A 13,899-nucleotide genomic window follows, 5' to 3' on the forward strand; every position below is an offset into this window, starting at 1 on the left:
CAATGGCTGTTTATATTTTTTCTTCATTTTCTTCTCTCCCTTTCTGCTCTTTTTGTTTAACGGTAGTGTATTATAATTTGATGCCCTGCTTTTAATTTTTTTGTAAAATGTAATAACCTGTGTGTGCACATTCAGATGAGCTACACTGGGCACAGCCAGACATAATCATAGCACACAGTAAACCCCAAAGCCTGCTTGGTGGGAATCTGATTCTAGCAAATCCTTGAGGATGTTTGGGCAACTTGAAAAGCTTAGATACAAGCATTCTGCCTACTGTTTATTTGGAAGGGGGAAAAATGCCTCAGAGCATAAAGGAAAAGTAAATGGGATTTGGTACCTTAGAAGCAGGTAAACTAGGGACAATGCACAGTACTCGAAGCTTCAGCAGGCTCACTTTTCAGTGTATTTGTTTTATAATCCAGGAGCTGTCAGGATGTCATGAAGCCAACCAAGGGGTCCCAACTCCAGACCTTTGAAAGTAGACTCTGAACCCTATCAGGGACACAGATAACTCTCCACAGGATGTGATTCCCCCCACCCCCCTTGCCCAAATCCCTAGAATTCCTTCCTTAGACCCCATTTCAATTAAGTACAAAAACTCACTGTGTGCCATCTTGTCAGATAATATTTTGAAGCATTAGATACTGCGTGCCACGTGGATCAATTCTTAGATGATGTGACATGATGGCAGGGAAGACACTCAAAATGTGTTTCCTGTGTAAAGAGGAACCTCATCATGGTTCAACAGCGTGCATTTCGGTCACGCAGGGGGTGGGCGGAGGAGACTGCCTGTTACAGGGAAGGGCACTGGTGTGCTGCAGTAAGGGCAGTAAAACCCAGAGGTACTTTACTGAGACTCCCTAGTTGCTTGTAATTTTGAAATGTACAAAGCCTGTTTCTTTATGACCAAGACAAGAATGTGGTGAATGATTTAGAAGAGGCATTCTCCCTTCGCCGAACCGTGGCAAATGAATGAACGGCTAAGGAACCTCACGCCTCCGTGTAAGGCAGTGGGACAGGTGTGGTAACGACTGGGAAGAAATGGTTTCTTTTATCCAAGAACTTCTCTTTTGGATAAAGCACATCAAGAAAAGTTTCCCTAATGTTATTTTGTTAAGGAAGCTTATTTTAAATAATGGACAGATGGTAGTCACTGATGTAATCGTGTATTTGTAACACACAATAATATGACTTCTTTCCCAAGGGCTTTTCCACTGCACTTTTTCTTTTTTTAAATATGTATTTATTGATTTCAGAGAGAGGAAAGGAGAGGGAGAGAGAGAGATAGAAGCATCAGTGATGAGAGAGTCATTGATTGAGCCCGCAGCCCGGGCATGTGCCCTGACCGGGAATCGAACCCCGATCGCCTGGATCCCAGGTTGACGCTCAGCCGCTGCGCCACGCCCGGCCGGGCCCCGCTGCCCTCTTGATGGTAGCAAAAGAATGTCCACCCCGTATGTTGAAACCTGCTTTCCACCAATAGTAATTATTTGATAAAAGTCCCTGAGAATTATAAACCTAGTATGCAAATTTGTTTAATATTGTGCTGGTGTCCAAGCGATGAAAACTTAAGTCCAGAAACTATATAAACCTGAGTAATTATAAGTGTGTCTTTCATTTCTCAACATCATTGAACAAAAGCAAAATTTATTGAGCTGGTAAACAAGAAAATAGTGTCATTTTCACACATTAATGTTAATGGGAGATTGTTGTCCTGAAGTTATATCCATTTAAAAAAAAATCTAATTTTTATAGGAACACAAGTTTTGAGAAGAAAACAGTTGTAAGCTGTGGTAAAGAAGTTTAACTCGGGGCAATCTGGAAAATTCTCAGTCCTCCAGATAGCTAAGCCTTCACTATTATTTACCCTTTGAGAGGTTATTGGCTCATTCTGTATTTTATATATGTAAATTAACATCCTATATTACTATTAAATTATATTAGGAAATAGACATTTTTTCAGATTAGATGTCTTTACATTTTTTCTTTTATTAAAAATAGTAAATTTCATTAAAAAATTGCCTGGGGGTAGGAAAAGGTAAGAAGATAAATTATCACCCGGATTACTTTCATCCAAAGGACAGCCCTATTTATCTTGCTGTACATATAGTTCTTTATAATCTTTTTGCATGTTTTTTCCCTCTAGCAGTATATTTCTGAGGTACATAGATAAATTTCAGCTGTAATTTTTTACCTCCTACACTTGAATGTGACCATCCTTTCTTTCCTTTCCTCTTACCCTTCACTGACAAGGTTCCATTGGCTCTTTCTGTGCTCAGCATGGCACAAGCTGTGGTAATGACCTAGAACTTGTTTTTAATTCTGAAACCAGCCTCAGCTTGATTAATCAAATGGGTACCTCAGGGACTCTGTGGTCTGTGAACACCTGTCGTAACTCATCTGTAACACAAATTGGCTGCTTGATTTCTTAAAATTTTGTTCCAGAAGGTGAGAGTCAGATGTTTTCTAGCCTAGGAGAATTGCCAGGGCTGCACAAAATTCCACCGATTACCTGAACAGATGCCAACAGAGGCAGTGTTTAAGTTTTGCTTTACTTGTCTCTTGCTTTAATTTGTGAAGGCTTTGCCACGGAGCAAGGACCACTATGCATTGTTCTCATCTCTTTTCAGTGGTACATGATATATTTCAATAGCTCCCTCATGAATCCTATTATAGTCACTTCTTTCCTATGTTCAGCAGGTCCTTGATGAACCTCTGTTCTTTATAATGTTGATGAGATGCCGTAGGAACTTAACTCTTGTTTATATCTGTTAGCCTATGGTAAAATTAGTTTCGTTTTACATTGTTTTGCTTAAAGTCACAGAACCAATCAACAGTGTTAAGTGAGGACTCACCATATATGTAAAACCTTGATTAACTCATATGTATTGGCAAAGTAGGGTGGAATGAGGTAAGATCTTTTATCGTCTTTACTAGAAACAAAACTGTCTTAGCCCATTTGAGCTGTTATAACAAATAGTATATACTGGTTTATAAAAAACAGAAATTTATTTCTCACAGTTCTGGAGTCTTAAAGTCTGAGATCAGGGTGCTAGCTTGATGTAGTTCTAGTGAGGGCCCACTTCAGGGTTTCAGACTCCCTACTTCTCCTTGTATCCTCACACGAGAGCAGCAAGCTGCAAAGTCTTTCATGACTCTCAGAAAGGACATTAATCTCATATTGGGGGCCCCACCCTCATGATATCAACTAAACCTAATTACCTTCCAGAGGCCCTACTTCCAAACCATCAAAATGGGGATTTAGGCTTCAGCATACACATATTTTTGGGGGGGAGGGGTTGGAGGCACAAACATTCAGTTCATTGCAAAAACTGTGTTCATTTTTCTGACTTTGATGTCGTTTTCTGAATATTGTGCTTGTTATTTTCCCAGATGATACTGATATACCTCCAGAGTCACCACTTTGGACATCTATGATATTACATAATAAGTTGATAGAAAATCAGGCTGAATTATTAATGGTCTTCAGATACTCCCTAACCTAGAATGTTTTGGGGGGTTGTTGTGTTAATCCCCATCACCCATTTGTTTTCTTAAGATTTGCCTCTTTCTGTTAAAAAAAATCTAGCCAACTATGAGTTTGGTTAATGTAGATCCTAGGAAGTACTCTGCTATTTCTTTTTGTAAACATCAGGTACACTCCTTATATCATCATCATTCTAAGTGCTATTTACTATATGTTGTAGCAAACTTTGTGTCTGTGTTCGGTTTATATGGTAGTCCCACCACGGGCTTTTCTTATTTATTTATTTACTTATTTATTATTATTATTTTTTAATCGTGAGCCAAGGATATGTTTTCCATTGATTCTAGAGAGCAAGGAGACAGAGGGAGAGAGAAACATCGATGTGGGAGAGAAACATCAGAACATCGATTGGTTGCCTTCTTTACCCACCCCTACCGGGAATCGAACCTGCAGCCTGGGTTTGTGCCCTCACGGGGAATCAAACCCATGACCCTTCAGTGCTTGGGACAACACTTTAACCAACTGACCCACACCAGCCAGGGCCTCTCTCTGTATTATCTTGGGTTAGTTGCAATGGGCTGCCTTCTAAAATTTTATTTTTTTTAATAAAAAAATTTTTTTCAATTACAGTTGACCTACAATATTAGTTTCAGGTGTATAACATGGTGATTAGACATTTCTATAACTAACAAAGTGATTACCCTGATAAATCTAGTACCCGTCTGACACCAGTGTTACAATATTATTGACTATATTCTCTATGCTGTACTTGACATCCCCGTGACTGTTTTTTATAACTGTCAGTTTGTACAGTCTTAATCCCTTTCTCTTTTTCATTCATCCCCTTCACCCCAAAATTTGTTTTTCAAGTCACATGTTTGGGGTTCAAAATGTATTTCCTCATAGAAATGATTATACACTTTTCAAAATAGATGGAAAAGATCCACTATGACCTTTCAAAATTCTGTGGCTGAGTACAGTGGTTAGGCTAATGTTCTCAGTAGGCTTTTTACCAAGCATTCCTTTCCCCAACCTCTGCCTCCACCCCAGCATCACACTTCTCTTTAAATGGAAAAATGCTATGGTGAAAGAAATCTGATAGTGTTGGGAGCCATTTCTCAGCTGCTATTTTTTCTGCTATTTTGGTGGAGGTCAGTATCTGCCCATTGAGAAGACACAGGCAAGAAGAAGGGCTATGAATTTACATGAGTCAGCTATATTAGTATACACTAAACTTATCCATGAAAGAAGTTCTATATTTATTTGGGGACTATAATAAGAACTCTTGGTCTGATGTTAATTAACCTGTAATGAGAAGGAAAGCTACTGAAGAGAAGTGAAGAATTTGGCAGTCCATTGAACTGACTTAATGACAAAGCAGCCTTTCAAATGAGTATGTTCTACAAATCTGCTGTATCCATTGGTGCTCCCAGAATAAGCAGTCAGAGGGGTTCGGGTTAGCCTGAGAATCTGATGTTTGGTGTGGATGAGCAGATGCCTATTGCATGAACGCCAAATTTAAAAAGCCATCAGATATTATTGGGAAGGAAATAGGGCAGAGTATTACAGATAGAGAGACCAGCATAATGACAGCAATGTGTCACTGGGCTGATGTTGTGATTCAAGCGTGAATTTCTGACTTACCCTGTACACTTACCATACACTGCCAGGTCTGATGTTGTTCCATATCAGGACAATGTAATAAGCACTGAAACTCTCCTACCCGAATTGGCAGAACTGGTGTCTGTGCTTTGGCTCTAAATATATAGGTTGTGAAATTAAGTGAGCAGGAGGTGGAGGGGCAACTCTGATAAAGAATTTAATGGGCAGTTGATCATAATCATAAATAATGCCATTTCCTCTAACTTCTCTGCCCCTTAATGTCCAGGAGAACTCAGCGATGCTGAAAAGTTGAGATTTTTAAAGCTGAAGAAACAAGACAGGAAACCCTGTTCTTTTTGGGCTAAATAATGAGGATTCCTGTAGCACTGCCAGCCCATGTGATGAAACACGCAAATCCAGGCTGCTGAGCTGGGGCCTCCTGAGTGGCCTGCTTCATAGAAATAAATTAAGAGAGCAAATTGGTAAAGCAGTCCCAAGTTTCACCCCCAGGAAGCCTTGGTTTGCTGAAGCGGGCAGTCAGTTGATAGCTGGTACCCGAAGAAGCTGAGATTCATGTCCATTTTCAACTCATTTGTCCTGCCCTCTTTTATCTGTTTCCTCATACTCTGACTCATGAAGCTGCCCCCTACCCTGCTACTACTCCCAAGAACTGTTGGCAAAGAAGGTAGACTCACAAACCATAACATAATTTACCCCAAATCCTACTTTCCCCTTAAGATCCTCTATACTTGTTGGTTGGACGGGACCCAGCTCTTTTGGACACCGTAGTGTCTGATTTCCACTCCTATCCTGGTGCTATTGCTTTGCCTGTTACATCTCAGGCCAATCAGTGGTTCCTTCAGCTCTAAAGTGAAAGGGTGGGTTTAGATGATTTGTCTCGCTGCTTCTAGATCTAAACATCTGAGACTGAGCTAGCTCAGACTGAAGACAGGTGCCATCTTGAGGCCGACAGAGAAAGATAGAATGGGCAGCCCTGGAAGGGACCTCGGAAGTCATCTAGGGCAGCCTTCTCATTTTACAGACGGGCATGTTGATGCTCACAGCAGGTGAGCACCTGCCAGAGCCACGTGTTTGGTAAGTTATCCACAGGCAAAGATAGCTTTGTCTAGCTTTTGATTTTCAGAGCTATTAGCATTATGCATGATTACTATAAAATGAGAAGTAATTGAGCATGTTTCTCTACTACAAAATGAGGCCTTGCTTGAGTTTTTTCTTGCCTATCAAGTACCCTGTGTAATGCTTCTAGTTAAACACAGGAACAGGGCCCTTAATAAGTAAATCTCTCAGAATTTTGTTCCTTTAAAAAATGGCTGTGAATTGTACTTCAAAGGTTGGCCAAAAATGTGGTTGGCACAGAAGCACTAAATTTTATGGGAGTTCTGTGAGGTTTTTCGTGGTTTTTCCTCATTGCTTCAGGTAGGAACTGTTTAACATTCTGATGAGCGCGTGTGCGTTATTAGTCTACTCCCAGCTTCACAGCACAAAATGCATCTGACTTATTCTGACATCTCACCACCCCTTCTTCCCTCCTCCCACCATGCAAAGAAAATATCTTGAAACTGTATTTTCAGCTGGCTGTGATCTGGGCTCATTTGCTTGTTGAGAAAAGTCTACTTTGGTTGCTATAAGAGACTGCATTTTATACATAGTATTGGTCTCACTTTACTGCATATACAGGGATCTTGGATCAGCGAGGAGCTTGCCTCTGTGACCTCCTAAGGAAATGTGAAATCTGCCACTTTGGCATTTTTGCAGCTGTGCAATCAAAAATAATTTGTTGACTCAGTGATGGAAAAGGTGAATTGCTTTTGGTTGCAGGGATAGTGTAGGGGCAGAAACATAGCCTTTCTCTCTTTTTAAAGAAAATTCCTGTTAAAGTTATTTAATATCTCAGATATATAGACAAGTACAAAAAGTGATGTAACACATTCCCTCTCCCTGTCAGTGTGCAGCCTATTGTTCATTGCACTTTCTCTTCTCACTAGCCCTCTTTTTCTTCGTGTCCTTTTCGCCCTCTACCAAGTATATAATTTGTTTCATTTACTATCTTGATGCCATTAAAATGTAAGTTCCACGAAGGCAGAAATTTCTGACTTCTTGGTTCCCTGCTGCATCCTTATTAACCAGCGTCTGACATTGTTTTCAGTATTTTCGTATTTCTCAATACTGATTGATTAAATGAGTTTTTCCTAGTTTGCTTCTTTATATGAAGTCGAATGCTGTTTGGGGTTCTCTTCACAACTGTATACCTTCCCTCAAATCAAATCTCCCTTCTTTCCTACCTCCCCAGAAGTGATCAGTATTGTGAATTTGGTGTTGATCATTTTATGCCTGTTTTTATATCTTGGGACACATTTCTGTGCGCCCATTGACCAGTATGTAGAATTGTCTTCAGGTGTTTGGGTTATTTATATAAACACTGATATGATCTTTTTGGCTGAACGTTGAACTACATGCAGAACTAGGGGGCAGGCTGAGGGGTGGGGTGCAAACTCAGGTAAGTCCTAGTGTGACTAGTAAGCAGAACTCTTCCAAACACTCTTCCATGAAGACTTTCCATGTGCCTTGAATAAAGACGAAACAGACGATGTACCAGATAGCAGTTAAGCTTTAACATCAGACACTGAACCTGTCTTGGTTTTCTCAGTTTAGTTTAAGAACTAGATGCACTTAATGTGTCTGTGCCAGAAAATTGGCCATTTGCCGTTTTCTCCAAGTAAACAGGTCCTAATGGTCCAATCAAGAAGCCTGATTAATGAAGTTTAAGTGACCTGCTATTCTCAGTAAAACTTTTTTCCTTCCTCTAGTTGAGAAGAGAGAAGATTGACCTTGAAAATACTTTGGAACAAGAACAAGAAGCACTAGTTAATCGTCTCTGGAAAAGAATGGATAAACTTGAAGCTGAAAAGCGGTTTGTGTTAGTCTTGCTGTTTAATACCAGTGTGTGTGTGTGGCTAGGGTGCTGTTCTGGGTGTGGCTGTGTAACAGTGGGATGTTTAATTCCTTGGTTGATGCATGTCATTTAATTTGTCAAATGAAAAAAAAGTTGAAAGCTTTCTGACCTCTTTTCATGTTGGTCACCTCTTTATACTTCTTTCGTATTGTCCCAGTAGAATTTATTGCCATTTGGTTCTCAAAGGCCATGAAGAAATTAGCCAAGGTGCTATTGTTTACCTTTAACTTGTTCTGAAGGATGGTTGTAGTTTCAACTTTTTTACCCAATTGAACTGGCTTCCCCAGTTCTTTTCTCAAGTGCATAGCTTATGTACTCTGTGCCGTTAGTTATTACACACCTTTAAAATGGACTTCATTAGGAAGGCTGAGATTTTGATAGAAGAATTATCATCTAATAGTTTTTTTAACACTTGCTGTAAAGAAATGCTTGAACATATTTAAGATTAGGATTCTTTGCACTAAATGTATGTACATGGATGTGAAATGTCATTCAACAGCAAGCTTTTCTTGAACCCCTCTATGCAAGATACTGTCAGGTCCTTATTTCTAAGTGTTGCATACTTCGGGGTGGCTGGAGCAGGGCTTGAAGAACGGTGAGGAGTTCTGTATGCAGGGGGTGTGGGCATGGATGGGTGTAGAAAGGAAGTTTCTTGAAAATGTTCATTAATCTACTTTGCCAGGAACTTTTGTTTGCTAACCAAAGTCCTTTTGCTCTAAGTGTTGGGTTTGGATGAACATCCATAAATCATTTTGTGTTCATCTCAAGATCTGCAAAATAGAAACATACCACAGGTGTTAAGAAGAGTGAAAATAGAGGTACTGTGTGTCTATAGGGAAGTAGTTAAAGCTGTAGTTGAACAGCTGTGTTTTGCATTATTGTAGTGGTACCAATAAATGGAATTAGAAATTATTTAACATAATAAATGTTGTAAGGACCACAACAACATTTAACATACTAGTTCACTCAACAAAGGCAGGCCTAATTCACAATTGGCAAACCTAAAGGTAAAAGTTAAAAACAAAACCAAACCAAAAATACCAGCATCCTATAAAAGGGAACATGGAGATCTGTTGCCATTCAGTCTTTCTTCAGGGACGCAGTTGAGGTCATATATGTGTATGTATACCAAATTATTGCAGATTATTGGGTTGAGCAATATGAAATTGACATTTTGTAAGTCAAAAGCTGTTGAATATAATAAATAAGCATTTTATGTGCTTCAAACTAATAATTGGTGGAGAAGGTGGAACTACCTTCTCCCAATAATTAACCTAATAATTTTTTTGTTTTTAATTTTTTGCCTTAGCTATGGCCAGAAGCAAAGGGCCTCTCAGCCAGTTTGCCATGCTCTCAGGATTGGTTTTTCAGAAGGGAATTTTATAAGTCGAGTCTCTATGTTACGCCAAAGTCCACAGAGATTCATAGTACATAAATTTCATAAATTCAATTAATTTATAAAATTAATAAATTTCAATTAATTTCAATCAGTTCATAAATTTCAATTAAAAGAATTGAGAGTGAAATTCCTTTAGTCTCTCCATATCCTTCACCAACATGTCAAACATTTCAGTGAGCAGATAACTGAATGCCTTCTGTATGCCAGACAGACTATTTAGAAGCAAATGTTAGAGATTTTTTCCAGGGATGCTTAATTACCAGTGGCTTATTTAAGGGAAGAAAATGGAGGGTGGATCCTTCAGCTCTGCCTTTCGATCTGAATACCAGGTCAGGGTGACCAGAAGTTCATGTAAAACGGGCAGAGGAGATAAGCACCCCTGTGAATTCGTTCTGCAATTCATTCATTGCAGGGGCTTGCTGCTAAAACAAACACTCCGGCTAGTGTGCTGTTTTGTCTTTCAGAGGCAAACTGGTTTTCATTGTTGGAATTTTTCTTTTTTCCATAAAGAATCCTGCAGGAGAAATTAGACCAGCCCGTCTCAGCTCCCCCATCACCTAGAGAAATCTCCATGGAGATCGACTCTCCAGAAAACATGATGCGCCACATCCGGTTTTTAAAGAATGAAGTAGAGAGGCTGAAGAAGCAGCTGCGGGCTGCTCAGTTACAGCGTAAGTAACCTCTGGTGTCACTGGTCTTCTGTCTGCTACGTTAATCTACTTAACAAATACAGGGTTTTGCTGACTTTTGCTATTTAATGTGTATTAATCAAGGATTCTGACTTAATTGATTTGGGTGGGGTCTGGGCATCAGTATTTTCTAACCATAAACCTGAAAGAGAATGTAAAATGTATAGGTCACCTTTGGATCATTTGGGAACCACCTCTTCGGACTTTGATTGGAAGTCATCCTCAGTTGACTGTCTCTTAGACTAAATATTGCAGGGTGGCTGAAGAGAGGGGACGCGTAAGCTGTAGCCCCTAAGTCTTAGGGAGCTCTGTGTGAGAGAGGGTAAGAGCTGACTCCTGGGAGTAAGTCTACTCTTTTGCGATCAGGGGTGACAGTGTGCCAGCAGAGGGCACCCTAGGAGTGCCATCTCTCTGTGCCTGAGTCAGTAACACCCAGAGGTGTCGGACTTGGTTGGTACCTTCTCTATGTCTCTGGCTTCTCTGTTTTGTTGTTTGATTGTTTTTAAAAGAATAGTTTATTGATTTTTAGAGAGAGGACAGGAGAGGGAGAGAGAGAGAAACATCCATGTGAGAGCATAACAGTGATTGGCTGCCTCCTGCACGCCCGCTACCTGGGATGGAGCCTGAAACTGGGGTATGTGCCCTCACTGGGAACCAACCTTTCTGTGCACGGGAGGCCCAACCATCTAAGCCACAGCGGCCAGGGCTGGCTTCTCTATTAATTGCTGAACTGCCAGGAAGTCTTCCAGCCATCACTCCCGCTGAAGGACTTTCTTGACTGTAGATTATTGTTTAAGGATTCCCCCTGCTGATATCCCCAGATGTGAGAGGATTGCCATTTCCTTTGAAAAACAATGTTCCCTCTTAACTGATTATTTTTGAAGCCTTATGAATCCTCCGTTCTGCGAAGCTTTCTTTCCTATTATGAAGAAGAAAGGCAACTTGCTCTGACAGCCGCCCTTCTGGTTCTGGAAACAATAAGTTCTCCAAGGGGCCAATCTAATGCTTCCTGTAGAGCTAGCGAAAAATGCTGCACACGTGCATATTTGGGATGAAATAATTTAAATCATTTATATTAAAAGTGTGCTTTGTAAATATTTTCCCAGCATGCCTTCAATTAAAGAGACTTTTGTAACTGGATTAAACAGCAGGGTTTTGGTTATGTTGAAAACAGCGGAGGGATTTAGTGTTTAGTGTACATAATAGTGTTTATTAATTTTGATAGTTTTATTTGAATTTTTAAAATAAGGATAGTCAAGAGCTTTGATGTATTCTGTAAGGATGACGTCTTAGAAGTCATTGCATATTTATCATCAAAAGTCATTATTTGCTAAAATACCAGACCTTCGTAGAGTTGCTTAAAACGGACACTAACTTGATGAACTTGGAAATTGAATTAGGGTCAGTTTGTAGGAGAGAAATGGCCAATGTGGCATTCAGCACCTTCCTTAAGTTTGGAATGGGCTGGAAATACAGAGCAGTAAGCTGCAGAACTCTCTCTTAGATGTGATCGTGGCCACTCTGAATGTGTAGCTAGTTTTCAGAATAGAGAAGTAGATATTACCTTTTCTTTTGAGATTTCACTTTTCCCAAATTCATGGCCAAGATAGAGAAAAGGAAGAAGCAGGAAGATGGGTAGACACTGAGTTTTGTGTGGAGGTTATTTTGGTTACTTAGTAACAGCAGATTCTGTCTGAGGTAAACCAGAAAAGGAACGGAAGGCCCTGTGATGCCGTTTATTAGAATGGTGCCGGGGTGTGCCAGAATCCAGCCCAGAATAACCTCAGGACGTGGGCTTGCCATCCAGGGACTCTGCAGGAGATTCTAGAGCCTCGTGAAGATGTGTGTTCTGCATTTCAGGTTCCTGGAAAAGAGAATCCAACTCGCTGAGCCTGGCTCCAGTCAAGGCCGTAGTAGAGACCTTGACCCACAGGAGTGGGCAATACTAGGTTTACAACTATTATACAAATAAATAAACAACAACACAGTAATAAACTCCGTTTCACGTAATCACAGCTGTAAACCTACTGTTGCCACCTCTGTATGACACAGCTCCTGAGGATGGGGTGTTTGTCATACAGGATGCCATCCCAAGAGCTTGGCGTGCGTATCCAGGTCTTTACGTGCTGTCTGACTCAGAAAGCCTGGTCGTGAGACACACACACACACACACACACACACACACACTCAAATTATTCTTATTTGAAATACGGAAGCTGTTTACTATGTCAATTTCTATTTTTTAAAAAGAGTAGTAGCTACACCGAGCATGTTGTCGCACACCGGCTGCCGGCGCGCCTGCCCCACAGCGCAGCGTGGGTGCGCTCTCAGCCTGGTGGGCTCCCGTGGGTGACCGGCCACGCCGTGTCTGGAGGTGGGGGCAGCAGGATTGTTGCCCAGAGGGGAGCCCGTGGGCTGGGTCCGTTTCCCTGGCTGGGCCGCCTCCCCTCTGAACCCCAGCAACGCAGGGAGCCCTGGTAGCCGCTGAGCCCAGACTCAGCTGCCCCCCCACCCTTCCTCCACCCCGGGCACTTAAGCAAGGAAGGGGAGTGAAGATGCCCAGACTCCCAACGCTGATTTTTGTATTTTTTCCTAAATGCAGATCATTGGTAGACTTTGGTGCTTGGGGTAAACTTTAAATCCAGATTTAAAGTGTGGGCGAGGGGGAACCCGTCTTGGAACAGTCCTCGTCTGTGGCGAGGAGCCGGACCGCCAGCTTCTGGGCGGAGGGCTGTGCGAGGGCTCGACACGGCTTCACCCAGAGCCCTGCCTTTCAGACTCGGAGAAGATGGCGCAGTACCTGGAGGAGGAGCGGCACATGCGGGAGGAGAACCTGAGGCTGCAGAGGAAGCTGCAGAGGGAGATGGAGAGGCGAGAGGCCCTCTGCCGCCAGCTCTCCGAGAGCGAGTCCAGCCTGGAAATGGACGACGAGAGGTGTGCACGTGGCTGAGGAGCCGTGTTCTGGTTTTGGTTTTTTGTTTCTTTATTTTTTTTAAAGTCTACTAGAGGTCTCTCTTTACGTCCTGTTAGATGTGGAAGGAGAGGGCTTGAGCATTCACTTGTGATCACGCACACCACTGCATCCAAGTGGCTGCTGAGAAGGGGTAAATGAGGAAGACTGACCATTTTCCTTAAACCCAAAAAGATGGGGGGAAATTCCCTTTCCAGAATTATTTGGTCCGGAGAGGTGTGGAGACGGGGTTAGGTGTAGAGAGGCAGAGTTCACATTTGTTGATGAATTTGTCTAATCCTGTGTTATGTCTGTTTAAAGTATGGGAGCATCTGAAGCCGTAGATACGGGTAAGCTGGCCATGGAATAGCCCGAGGAAACATATCCACAGGTTGAAAGGGTCAGCAGGAGACAGGAGGTGTTGAAAGCCCGAGGCCTTGCCTTAACGTACGCAGTAACTTTGGAGCCTTTTTGCAGTTACTTTTAGAAAATACTGCCGTGCATTTACCTGCTGAAGCGTATCATGGAACTTCCTGATTTCCCGCTGAGAAATGGGCTGAAATAAGAGTCATCCTTTGGTTAACTAGAGGAAGTGGTATCAGCACTTCTCTCTCATCCAGCCTTTCCTCCCCCTCCCCTCTTCCTCTTTCCACCCCACCTCTGTACTTGGGAGTAAGGTGATTGCTGAGATAAGCAACACATCCAACTTGGAAAAACTGTTTAGTCAGCAGAGAAACCCTGGAGTTGGGGAATTAGCCTGTGTCAGAACCAGATCATTTCTGCAAGGAAATGTGTCTG

The 13,899-nt window shown here is 41.7% G+C and overlaps 1 protein-coding gene across 1 annotated transcript in view; it reads left to right on the forward strand.

The window, feature by feature from the left end:
* The window catches only part of CCDC6 (coiled-coil domain containing 6), a 98,427-nt gene that overhangs the window by 68,957 nt on the left and 15,571 nt on the right, over positions 1-13,899 (forward strand). The window contains exons 4-6 of the mRNA XM_087824410.1: positions 7,918-8,021; positions 9,973-10,133; positions 12,929-13,085. Coding sequence (XP_087680536.1) covers positions 7,918-8,021; positions 9,973-10,133; positions 12,929-13,085 — 422 coding nt within the window. The remainder of the gene's footprint in view (positions 1-7,917; positions 8,022-9,972; positions 10,134-12,928; positions 13,086-13,899) is intronic.

The sequence above is a fragment of the Miniopterus natalensis genome, chromosome 14 (assembly GCF_054644295.1).
Source record: "Miniopterus natalensis isolate mMinNat1 chromosome 14, mMinNat1.hap1, whole genome shotgun sequence".
NCBI lineage: Eukaryota > Metazoa > Chordata > Mammalia > Chiroptera > Miniopteridae > Miniopterus > Miniopterus natalensis.